Source organism: Cucumis sativus, chromosome 1 (genome assembly GCF_000004075.3).
Source record: "Cucumis sativus cultivar 9930 chromosome 1, Cucumber_9930_V3, whole genome shotgun sequence".
Lineage (NCBI taxonomy): Eukaryota > Viridiplantae > Streptophyta > Magnoliopsida > Cucurbitales > Cucurbitaceae > Cucumis > Cucumis sativus.
The window spans coordinates 21,898,997-21,911,590 of NC_026655.2; the positions used below are offsets into that span (position 1 = coordinate 21,898,997).

At 33.0% G+C, this 12,594-nt stretch overlaps 3 protein-coding genes across 4 annotated transcripts; 1 reads left to right on the forward strand and 2 right to left on the reverse strand.

Annotated features, from left to right (window-relative positions):
- Window positions 1–95: 95 nt before the first annotated feature.
- Window positions 96–3,125, reverse strand: LOC101212887 (mitochondrial import inner membrane translocase subunit TIM10). Its single transcript, XM_004145221.3, has 6 exons — window positions 2,961–3,125; window positions 2,811–2,860; window positions 2,322–2,374; window positions 2,114–2,152; window positions 1,910–1,979; window positions 96–420 (listed from the first exon to the last, which is right to left on the reverse strand). Exons 2-6 carry the CDS (start codon window positions 2,853–2,855, stop codon window positions 370–372), a joined length of 258 nt encoding a protein of 85 aa, XP_004145269.1. The 5' UTR covers window positions 2,856–2,860; window positions 2,961–3,125; the 3' UTR covers window positions 96–369.
- A 129-nt stretch (window positions 3,126–3,254) lies between these two features.
- LOC101212403 (DNA-directed RNA polymerases I and III subunit RPAC2) lies at window positions 3,255–6,792 on the forward strand. The gene is made up of 4 exons (XM_004145219.3): window positions 3,255–3,395; window positions 4,674–4,776; window positions 5,195–5,271; window positions 6,418–6,792. The coding sequence occupies exons 2-4, from the start codon at window positions 4,676–4,678 to the stop codon at window positions 6,564–6,566; spliced, it is 327 nt and encodes a 108-aa protein (XP_004145267.1). The 5' UTR covers window positions 3,255–3,395; window positions 4,674–4,675; the 3' UTR covers window positions 6,567–6,792.
- Window positions 6,793–7,391: 599 nt separating this feature from the next.
- On the reverse strand, window positions 7,392–10,174 carry LOC101212160 (hypothetical protein). 2 transcript variants are annotated; one of them, XM_011660109.2, is made up of 3 exons: window positions 9,874–10,174; window positions 9,063–9,553; window positions 7,392–7,806 (listed from the first exon to the last, which is right to left on the reverse strand). In XM_011660109.2, exons 2-3 carry the CDS (start codon window positions 9,518–9,520, stop codon window positions 7,578–7,580), a joined length of 687 nt encoding a protein of 228 aa, XP_011658411.1. In that variant the 5' UTR covers window positions 9,521–9,553; window positions 9,874–10,174; the 3' UTR covers window positions 7,392–7,577. The 2 variants fall into 2 exon arrangements, with proteins under 2 accessions (XP_011658411.1, XP_004145266.2); XM_004145218.3 differs by lacking the exon at window positions 9,874–10,174 and having other exon boundaries at window positions 9,063–9,762.
- Window positions 10,175–12,594: the final 2,420 nt, after the last annotated feature.

The window sequence follows — 12,594 nt, forward strand, 5'->3', positions numbered from 1 at the left end:
ATCACATCCGCAAAATAAATTTGAGACAAAAGTCCTACAATTCTTTATTTAACTTTCCTCTTCAGACATTAAAATCAAAGAATTGGCAAGAAAGATATTCAAGTGGCAAAGCATAGCCAGTAGGATCTTGAGAAACTAAAAGAAAGGGTATAGAGACCCAATCGAATATTTTCTAGAAATTTAAATTCATAGTTAATGGTGAAATGGAAACTATAAGATTGACAAGGAATGTGTCATTATCATATCAATGCTTTCTCGAACAGAAAAACTAAATTATTTCATGAAATGGAGAACTAACCAGACCAAAAATGCTTAAACCAAAGTTCTTCATTCCCAACTCACTGACAATTATACAAATCATGAGTCAGCTCACATTGGAGGTCTACCAGATCCGAGTAGCTGGCCGATCAAATTGGTTACCTGAAGCACAACAAACTAAAAATCAATACCATTAAATAACTAATGAGATATATATTTAGGATGAATTCAAGCAGTCAACAACAGATGATGCAAGTTCCAGCGAGACGTCTGATTGTAAACAAGCTGATTGAAAAAGTGATTTCTTTCAAACTGGGGAGGAATGGGTTTAAAATTATGTTGAAGCTCTTTCAAGTTACAGGAGAAACTGTAGCCAATAATCACGTCTTTGAATCACAATAACACGAAACACAAAATAGAACTATATTTTAATATCAGAAGAAAACTACAATACTCAATCGTGTTTCGAGAGAGCTATCTCTCTCTCAAAGTCCAAAGTCCAACACTGGTCGATCCGCAAAGTAGTTCCTAACTCTCTATTTAAACCAAACTCATCCTTAGTTAATTGCCATTAGGATTTTACTAATATCCTGTTGATACTCCAAATATATCTGCTATTAAGCCAACTGATCGACCCAAAAGTTTCATCATTGAATGTAATTTGGAACTTCTTTTTAAAAAAAAATGGAATGCTGGGGAAAGTGTTCTAGTCTTTGGGAGAAATTTAGGTTAAAAGAGGCGCTTCGAATCATTACTATTTAACTTGGACCCGTCCTCTGGACTATTCGTTATTACTCCAAAGGAGGAGCAAATAATTTGATGTTTATCCCCCTCTGTTAGGAGTTTTAAGACCGTAGGACTTGCTATCGTCTGAAGGACTATGAATCATATATATTTTGGATGACCTCCTTAGGAGCAAAGTTATTTATAGGAGTCCTATGGAACTGAAAGGAGTTTCTAAGACCGGGGATCTCTTATTCATTCCACTTTCTGTGATCAAACCCCCTCCTAACGGAGTCTTAAAGCGAAGGACTCAAGGATGGAATATGAACTTCTTGGATAGGCAAACCTTTTCTTCATTGCCTACTATCCTTCTATTATTCTTTCTTAGAGGGAAAATACCAAATTGAGTTACTTTTGACCTCGTCCGAAGTGGCAGCGACTTTAAAAGTCAAATGGGTGGTTTTTTACTATATTTGCTCGACTGGTTTAAACATAACTCTTAATCTAGAGATTAGTGGTTTGAATCCCTCACCTACATGTTTGTTGAACTTTGAAAAAAAATCCAGGGTAATAATAAGAGGAAATTACCAATGGCTTTTGTTTTATCATGAGACACCCGGTTCTATTTATCAAATGTGTCATGCCTCTATGTCAAATATGATTGATTTTACTATATTCATAACAAATATTGATTTGTAAATCGTATGTAGATAACAAAAACACATGTATTCATTTAAATTTCATTTCATAGACTACAAAGATTTTATTTAAGCATGATATTTGAATAAGAACAGTGTGATTAAGAAGAGCTAAATGAATTCGTCTCTGTACCTTCAATCACAACAAGGAATAAAGTCTTGTGTATAATTGGATCATCACATATCTCATAAACTAAACAACAGAGCATAGAAGATAGAAATCAGCTTACATGCCAATACTTGGAGACGCAGCGGTCAATACAACTATTTTCACCCATATTCAGCTCAGATTCCTTGTACCTAAAAACGATGGTAGCAATTAAATAACAAAAGACCATGCATAAATCTCAAAATGAATGGGACATAAGAAATTGAATTCTATGATTAGAAAGCATACAATATGCAAAGATAGATATGTAAGATAACTGTCCTACCTCTTATCAACACATTTGTTGAAACATGATTGTGTGAGCCTGAAAGACAAAAAGACAAAGGCATGAGGTTCAAAGCCTATGAAGAAGGTAGAAACATGAAGCTCAGATATCTAGAATATTTTTTCAATGAAAAAACTTCTATGTATATCTCATTTCCAAATATTTTTATTAGGTGAAATAATAAAAAGAAAATGTATATAAAACCTACTTGTTGAACAATTCAACTCGATATTCCATCTCCTTCTCTGCCATCCCAAATATCTGCTCCAATGCAAAAAAGAAAAAAAAAACGAAAAAAATTAAGTTGAAAATTATGAATTTATAATCTACATTTAAGTTATATCCTCACAATAAAGAATCATCAAAGGCTAATAAATTGAACATATTCATCACTCCAAATGGACAGAGTTCAGTAACAAAATATATCAAAGCATGAAAGATCATAAACTTAAGCATGAAACCAGCTGCCTAATGAGTGTCAAAAAAAAAATTCCTACAACCATCCTTCATCTCTCTTCTTCGAGCCCGAACAATTACATTTGTTCAATTCGAGAAAGCCCACCACAATAAAACACATAGATTCCACTACTGACCTGGGATACTCTCAAAACACTCACTCCAAGTACTAGAATCCCACATCACGGCTATAAATTTGCAAAAACAAAGGAAAAAACCGAATAAGTAAATCAAAACTAACCTGTTCCTTGTCGACAGCCGATGGCATATTGTTTGGAGAAGCCATTGAAACTATGAATCAAACAAAAATCACAATCCCAAAACTGGATTACACACCAAATAGGAACGATTGATATAGAACAAACCGAAAAGAAAATTTCTAAGAACTCACTTTAAAATGAAATGCCAAAGCAAATTTTCAAAAAACGAAGCTCTGGGTTTTGATGGGTTTGATGAATCTGATCAGTAGTTGATGGGAGAAGGCAAAACCCCGCTGCTAAATCTCTATGACGATATAATGGCGAGTATTTTACAAAATTGTTACTTCTTGATTTTAGGTTTGAAGGTATACTTCCAATGTCACCAAAACTCAGGAACCGGATTTGGGACGGTTCGGTTCAAATAGACCATCTCAGCTTGGTATCGGTTCAAACGGACCAGCGTGACCGAATTATCAAATCAAAAGGGCCCAAGCCTTAAACCCCATTCAACCTCTTTTTCGTTTTTGTGATTTGTTCCCTCTCCCGGTGTCTCTCCTCCCCAACTCACCGGCCGGCCGGCCACCGACGGCAGCTACTTCATCTTCTCGCCCTTCTTCTCTCTCTTGGTAATCAGTTCTCTCTCTCTCTCATATATATATGTATGTATGTATGTGTGTGTGTATGTATGTATGGTCGAGACACCTATAAACAAGTGAGCTATGCGAATGTCTGTTGCTTATTCATGTGTGTGTGTAAGCAATAGCTGGGTGACATTGTTGAATTGACTGATTTTTGCAGTTTTAGTTCTAAAGAATCTAATGGAATTTATGTTAAAGGATGGGTATTTCAAGACATCTAACTCTAGGTTATTTTTTTAATGTAATTTTCTTTGTGTTTTGCGCTACATTAAGGTATGGTCCAGTTATTTTAGATAGTTGAATTTAGAATTTTTGGTGATGTCCGTGAAAACTCGTTTAGTCATGTCGCTAGGGAACTAAAGAATAGTGAATCGATCTGGAATTTTACTCATTAGTACTATCCTATAAGGGGAACTAGAATACATGAAAGAGGCTCAATGCTGAATGCCCAAAACCTGAAAAGTGAAGTTAATGTTGTATTAGTTTTGATTCACCATATCTGAATGTTATCGTGAAAGAGGTGATGATAAAATTGGAGTTAGCTTAAGATCTCCCAAGTAGTAAGATTGAAACAGACTTAATCATGCCAATTCGTTCCTTGGTACTTTTTAGATTAAAAAACCAATAGGTAGCCCTCTTGTAAAAGTGATTTCTTAAGGCGCCCTATGAAACTAGACATGTTACTCTAGCTCTTACATTCTGTTTAGAAAGTTGCAGTCAATTCTCCCCAAAAGTGTAATTGATAGGAAAGAATGAATGAGTAGTCATATATTTATTGCTCAATAGTGCTTTCTAATCTTCTTCATACTTAGACCTTAAACTTCAGTGGCTTCTCTTTCTAGCCTTTTAGTAGTAACAACATCCGTACAAGTAAAGCTTGTAAGGATAGGATAGTAATATAGTCTTGGCGAAATAACTGATCAAAAATTTCTTTTTCAAGCTACGTATATGTATGTGTTATAGATTTTTTAGGTTTGTGGGAATAATTGAAGAATCATGAAAGTAATCTAGCTAATCTTACATGCCTGCACTTCTCTTAATGCCCGAAGAATGATATTTCAATTCTTGAGAGTTGGTGGAAAAGAGATTTCAACTTCTTGGCTCCATTGGTTTTGTAGAATTTTGGCTTTTTTTTTCCTTATGTTATCAATTATTTGCTATTTTTGAGAATTTTGGTTTATTTTCCTTGATCTTCTCAATTTATTTGCCTTCATTTTTAATCAAGATGTTGGTTTTGTCTGGTTTTTCATTTTTTTTTTTTGTTAGCAATGGAACATGGATCCTTTACAGATGAGACCAAATCAACATTTTCTATGGCTGATGAAGATCATACACTTGCAAATGCTCTCAGATGCACTTTGAATCAAGAGTAGGAGCTCTTATTCAGTTATTCTTGAGTGAATACTTTGAAATGTCCACGATCATTTTTTCTAACCATTTCATCATGGACATCTATTAATTCATGACATTAATAATTAAATAGATTCTTGGTTCTTGTGAACATATAATCAACAAGGTCCTTGAAGAATTGATTAGGTTCTTGGATAATCCATGAGGCATAAATTGATAAATAATGTACACCCATTGCATGTGTTAATATGGGTTCTTTTACCGTCTATTCGGAAGAGTTATAAATATGGACATCTTTTTCACTTATTCAAGCAATAGGAATTGATCATTTGGTTGTGGTTTCTTTCCCTGTTAAAAAAAACTGGTTTAGATTGTTGTTATACTTTAGTAAACCATATCTGACATACTTTTAAATAACTTGTAATATCATCTTGCAGTCCAAGAGTGACATTCTGTGGGTATAGCATCCCTCATCCTTCAGATAATCGAGTTAATATTAGAGTCCAGACAACAGGTAATATTTTGAGGTTGTTTGACTCTCTAATTGGTTCACATTTCAGAATTTTTTTTCTAATGATTGGATTTGTTCTATCTTGATTTTTCTTCTTTATACACATCTAATTTATGCATTCATGAGATATATAGCTTTTGGATCCATGCAATGAGTGATCCTTCTAAGAATTTTTTTTTCCAACAAAATCGCCTTTTTTTGCAGAACACATGTTGGATCCTTGTAGCTTTTCTAGAACCCCATTAGTTTTTATAATTGAATAGAACCCATGGAAACAGCTGTACAACATATAGAACTGATTCTGTTCAAGTAAGGTCGTGGTAAAAAATAAATTTTACTACTTGAAATTAGGGTCTATCTATTTAGTTCTCTAACTTTAACAAGATTCAATTATTTGTCCAAATTTTGAATAGCTATTGTCCATAGTTCTCACCATCGACACTGGTAACTCACGTTGACATGATATATGTATTCGAAAAATATTAGTTGATTGGATGTAACATGACAGAAAAATAGTATGAAGTATATAACTATAAAAAATAATAGTAGCACATAAAAGGGATTTGATACGTTGCTTTGAAAAGATATTATGTTGCATATGCTTGTTTATTTTATTCAATTGTCCACTTTTTTCCACATTACAATGTTAGTAAGTACGACTATACGTGATTAATTACACTTCAAAGTTTGAAAGCCATGTTTAAAACTTTTTAAAATGATAATACCTATTGGGCACAACTATGAAGTTACACTAGAACACAGTTGTACAACCTAGAGAATAGATCCTATTCAAGTGGGGTAATAGATCTATAATTTAATCTCAAACATATATGCATAAGCATACCCATTTGCAATTGTAAAGTAAAACCCAAGGTACCAAGATGTTTGAGGCTGAGGCCTAAAAAATAGTGTCCCAAATGAATGGTCTTTACTCTTTCTCCATGGCTGGATTTGTTGAACCCAGTGATCTGCAGTTGAAAGTAGACAAAGCTATTATTGATTACTAGGGAAAAGCAAAGCACATGGGAAAATGGTAGGGGCAATATAGCAAACAGAAGGCTATTTGTTGAAGTGACTATGCATTATTAGTAGCATTAACAATAGCATTAGAGATCACTGATGAAAGGGGTTTTTGATTGAACATGGCAGGTGATCCTGCTAGAGAAGTTTTGAAAGATGCTTGTCAGAACTTGATGGTGGTGTGTCAGCATGTGAGGAACACATTTGACAAGGCTGTGCTTGATTTCAATCTCACCAAACCAAAAGAAAAACCTGTGGGAGACATTAATATCAAATAGAATGGGACCTTTGTTTTTTCTTTGCCTTATAATTTTACCCTTTTTTTTGTTAGTTTACAGTTTATTGAGATGGGTTAGTTAGAAACAGATTAATTCCATTGAGTTTTGCTTGTTTTTATTGGTATCTCAACTGATGGCTTATCCCTCCCTTCAGGGATTTCATGTTAAATATTAGGTTTGGTTGATTTTACATTTAATTAGAAGAATGCAAATATATTAAGATTTATGTAAAAAGTAAAGAAACCTGTCTGATCAAATTAGATTAAATGCCTTTGTGAGATATCTCTGATATTTTTAACCACAAAAGAAAAAAAAAAATTAAGTCTTTTCTTTGAGTTTAATGTGGAGTGAGATTTGAACTTCTAAGTTCGATTGAGAGTATGTCAACTAATCCAATAATGTGGAGTTGGTGTTTTGAAGTTGTTTAGAGATAATAAGATTTTGCAATAAATTTGTGTACAAAAATTGTTTGGCAGTCTTTTCAAAATAGTTTGAAGACAAAAAGAAATGGAAAAAGAATGAAGATTTATATAATTTCCAACCAGAGTCAAAAGACAAGAAAATATATATATATACACGAAAGTTGTTTAGGTTTTTTTTTTCTTTTAAAATTTGCAAAGTCTATGATCCTTATTACACAAAGAAAGGTGGAAAAAACTATCCTTTTGGGGTACTGGCAAATTCAAACATTCAAAATTTAACAAATAAAATATTTAGATGTAAAAAATTAGAAAATTTTGTTTATATTTTTTTAAAATGACTGCCAGACAATTTTTGTACTTGTGTAGTTGCTCATGTCAACCAACACAGATTTAGAGAAATGTATTTCTATTTACTGAACCCTATTCATTAGCCATTCACTACACTACAATTGAGAAATGCCTAAATAAACCAACCCCTTCAAAATTAACTAATCAAACTGAAAGTGTAAATATATATACAAAGGCCTGAAGAACCCAAATTGCCTCTACATTTTCCTTTCTTCATTAATTTTCTTCCTTCTTCCTAAGTCTATGACATTAACTTGAAATGAAAAAGCCAGGACATTGCAAATGCAAGGAGCATGCAAGCAAGCAGAAAGTTCATAATGCGTCGACCGTGAAAGATTGTTCGAGTCTCGACTAGAGTCAGGGGTGCTGTCAGAGCTGAGGATGCTACTGCAGTCGCAACTGCATTGCTCGGTTCGTTTATTTGTTGACTTGCCACGTTTTGTGCAGTTGCCCCACATATCTCGCAAATACTGCAAGGAAAAGATTGTATCACTTGTCAAGCTAATAGTAACAAAAATGTATTGCCAAATCTTCAACTTAAACATAATTCAAGAGGTTCGAATTTTTTGAAATGGGAGAGTCATATACACCAACTAGCCAAAAGAAATCTAAATTTGGCTGATTGAGAGTTCTTGTCTAGAGAGTTGGAATGATCTCCAGCACCTTCAAGATGTCTAATGGTGTTCCTACGTTTGAGAATAGTCGTTCTCATACAAACGATCATATACCTCATTTATATCTGTTGAATACCTTCTAATATGACAATACATAAACTTTTGGGGTGTCTAGCTCACCAATTCATAAGTTGTTCAGCAAATCAATTTTGATAGCAAATACCGATAAAGTTTGCACTTTTAGTAGGAAATTTCATCTTACAACTCTACACCCATTTTCTAACTCTAATATATTAACTTCATACTTCAGTGCACCAAACACCATTTAATGACAATATATTCATTCTCAATAGTGAAGCTGTTTACACACAAAATCAAGTTGATGCAAGGTTTCTAACCTGAATTCTAATTTGTCTGCCTAATTTCTAAGTGTCTGAATGATTTACATTATCACAAATAGAAGAATTAAAGAAAAATGGAACGGATTAGCTATGGGCAAGTTTGTAAGTTCAACTTGGACACATGGAAATTTATTGGAACTTATGTGTGACACCATCATATTCTGAAATGCAAAGGAAAAAAAGGAGATATCCAAACTTCAGATATGTCATATATCATTCTTTTATCTTATCTACATGATACTATATTGATAAATGTTAACTTTGAACAACTTAGAAGTTACAACAGATGGAAGCCACCAAAATTGAGTTAATTACTTCTAGTACAATAAAGAAAACCAAATGCTGACAGCAGAAGATCCATCCAACCACTTTAAGTTTGTAGTCATAGTGAATTTACACAATACAACAAAGTGATGAAACTGTTTGAGGGTAATTCATGGCAGAAAACTCAAGAGAATTGCTGCTAAAAGAAGAAGCAGAGAAAGTTTAGAAATCTTTCCCAAGCAAAAAACTCGTCTTCTTATCTTTCAGGAGCTTAGATTTTTAATTTATCTCCAATCAAACTACTAGCAAAACCCAAGTTAATCCAAGTCTAGGTAAAACTTCAACGAAGCCAATGATAATCAAAGGATTCTATTAAGAATTGGGTTTCTGAGGGAATGAAAGAAATCTGATAGGAAAAAATGGGAGTTAATTAGAATGAATACTTACGTGTTTCCCTTGATTTTGAACCAAGTCTCAGCACATTGCTTGTGGGCAGTACCCAAATCACCTCGACAGCAACAACCAAGCTGAATTGGAGTATCAGAATTATCTCTTCCTCCACTGCTTTCCAGCTCCAAATGACAAATTCTGCAGTCCCTTTCGATCTTCCCCAAATGCACCTTCACCTCCAAATCCCCGCTCTCCAAATCCACCTCCGACGAGCTTTCCGAGATGAAATGACCCATTTCGGCGTCCGGAACGCCCTCTATCTCACCGGAAAATTGACCCTCGCCGTGAGATCCCCAGGCTGTGGAGTCAAAAACCGAGTGCCACGACTGGTCATCAGAATCATCAAGTACTGACATGTCGCTGCAGCTTCCAGCAGCTGAACGAGCATCGCGAAATGGCAAGGAGCTCGGATTTGCAGGGTCGGAATCACCACGGGGAGCTTCAACCGCCGACATACTGTGAAACCCAGATGGAGAAATGGCATTCGACTGACGAAAAACCAAAAGATATGTATTAACAAACAGTACAGGAAAACATGGCGGTCCCAGCAAGATGAAAAGATTAAGAAGAAGGGCTCCGTGGTATTTATAAGTAATAACCATTTCTTTTCTCCCCTTCCTCTTTCCTTCTAAGTCCTAACCATGTACAGTTGCAATTCCCATACAGATTTCAGAATGTACAAGTAGAACACGAAATCAAAATTTAGAAGAAATACCATACCACAATCAAGAATATGAAATTATCATAAACACACAGTAAATTAAGAGCTCATCCCTTTTAACCATGAGATTAGTCTAAAGTAAAACACCTTGGAATCAAGAGAAAGAAAGAGAGGGCAAACGTGGGGTTATGGGCTTTTGTCTGTTTGTTGATTTCTTGATTCTCTCTCTTTATCAAAGATGATAATATCAAGTTCGTCTCTAACAAACAAATACAGACACAAAGTGAAACTCTTTTTCGGCGTGTCAGTATCGATTGTGGTTGTTCAAAGAGAAAAGGAAATTGGAAATTAAAAGAAAAAAGCGTGACAAGAACAGTGATTATTGAAGAAGACGCAAAAGAGGAAAGGGATGCGTGAGAGACAGAATTTGCAGCTTTTTCCGATTATTTAAGGATCATTAAGCTACAGTCTCAATCTCTTTCCCATATTATGCACACAGTTTTCAGTTTTCACCTCAACAGTTTATCTTGGGATGAGATGAACGTTTATAAATACAAATTTAACTTCAAAAATTTGTAACAATTTACTTTAGTTGTTATTAACATCGGAGACTTTATAGTTTCTAAATACATCCGTTTCAAATAAAGTTACTGATGTACACACGTACTGAGATTCTAATTTTTAGTCATCAGTGACTAAAGTTGAAGCTAAATTTTGGTTTCATAAAAGTTGGAGGGAAAGTTTTCTCAATCTCTTAACTTTCACCTATTTCTATTAGAAAAACAATAGAAAATCATTTATTAAATTCATGAACATATTTATACTCAACTTAAGGTACAAATAATTCTGTGCACTCACTGCCACTACACACATGGAACAGAGTCGTCATGTAAGACTTAGAAGTAATACCAATACATATGAACTAGGTAATCAATTAAAGGCATACCTCAGTCATAGCTAGCCTGTGGTAGTTTAGCTCAAAGATGAGCTCGTGTTTCTTTTCATACTAATATTTCTATTTCTCGTTTATCTCATGTCATAGTTTTTCTATTATCTACCGTGTATTTGTTAAAAGTGCAAACAAAGTTCAATGTCGGTTAGATAAGGAAGTGACCATATCTAGATGAGAACAGTAATCTCCATTTGCATGAGACCTTTTTGTGTGAAATAAAAAGCAAAGTTAAGAGAGTCAATTACATATAATGGTGAAGATGTGTGGAGGTTTGTTTTCCTTAACAATTGGTATCAAAGTCTTAACATAAATCTAACTATATAAGTGGGTAAAATCCTTCCTCTTCAAAACAAAGAAATTTAGTGAGTCTAATTTGTCTTCTAGATTTAGAGCAAGTTCTCTCATGGTTGGAAGTGAACAAAATCTCACATTGTTTAGGGAAGAAACTAGTCATAGGAATATAAGTGAAGACAATTATCATCATTAATACATGATCTTTTGAGACGAAATAAAAAGCAAAGTCATGAGAGTTTATGCTCAAAGTAGACAATATCATATCACTGTGAAGATTTATTGTCCTTATCAGAATTAATTAACCTCGTAATCAATAAAGACAACATAAGTAATAACAAACACACGAATGAATTCAAAAGTAAGTTAGAAGAGTAAACTTAATAGATAGATTTAACTTCTTCTTTGCATAGAAATTGATTTTGCTCCTCTCCAACTATTTGTGTGTTTTCCATAGACAAATTTATCTATCTTACATCAATGGATGGTAGAGCAGAGAGTTGTAAGTTATTTAGAAAGCACTTTAGAAGGGAGACTTTTCAATAGAGATATATAAAAGAAGGATGTGATGTGTATTCAACATGAGAAATGAAGCTATTGAGATTCTTTGCCCACACTTAGTGAGTGTGCCTAAGAACGATACTAAGGTAGTGCTAAATAAAGTGGCTTTCAAGAGTGCCTTCAATAACACGTGGAAATCAAATTCTCAAATTAATTAATGTATGTTTATGAATATGCAACATAATTAATATACATATAAGAGTTAGGTGTCTTTCTTCGTTTTACTAATTTTTTCAATATAAACAAAAAGTAATAATTTACATCTTAAAATGAAATAAAATATTTACAAATACAATAGACATTTTTCCAACTAAATGATTATCTCTAAAATGTTAAAATAATAGGAAGAATTATTTATTATTTGTCATTAATTTTAAATTATATTTTAATCTAATTGTCTGCTTTCAAACTTTTTTTTTTTGAAAAACTATAATTAATTAAATGGATGGGAACAAATTGACAAATCTAAATTTAGTTTAATAGTATAATTCAATTGATTTAAGTAATCCATCCATTCAAATAAAATAAACGAACATTTTTTTAAACACTGATTAAAAAATAAATCAAATTGCAAACTCACATTCTATCACATTTTAAAATATTTTTAATAATTTTATTGTCTAAAACTATTTTTTTAAAAATTAATTTAATTACAAAAGATAATTTAACAAAAAGCTAACTGGACTATATTTTTACATTTCATCCATAGAATAATTTTTCCTAAAGGTCTTTACGTGTTGATCTTTTTAAAAACAAAAACTCTTTAATTTTCATTTATAAAGAGAAGTTTTTTAAAATAGTTGATTTTATAAAATATGTACAATCTATAATAAATTCTATCACTAATAGTCATTGTTATGGTATAGTGATAAAATCTAAATTTTTGTTATAATTTGTAAATATTTTAATCTATCTATCTAAACGATTAAATTGACTATTTAAATAATTAAATATAAACTATGAAATGAATAATCAAATTTAAACGATCGTTTACGAAATATATTAAGTCTTCGGTGTCAGTTAAACAGAGGCATTTTTTGTATTTTTTTTATCGTTGACGATGA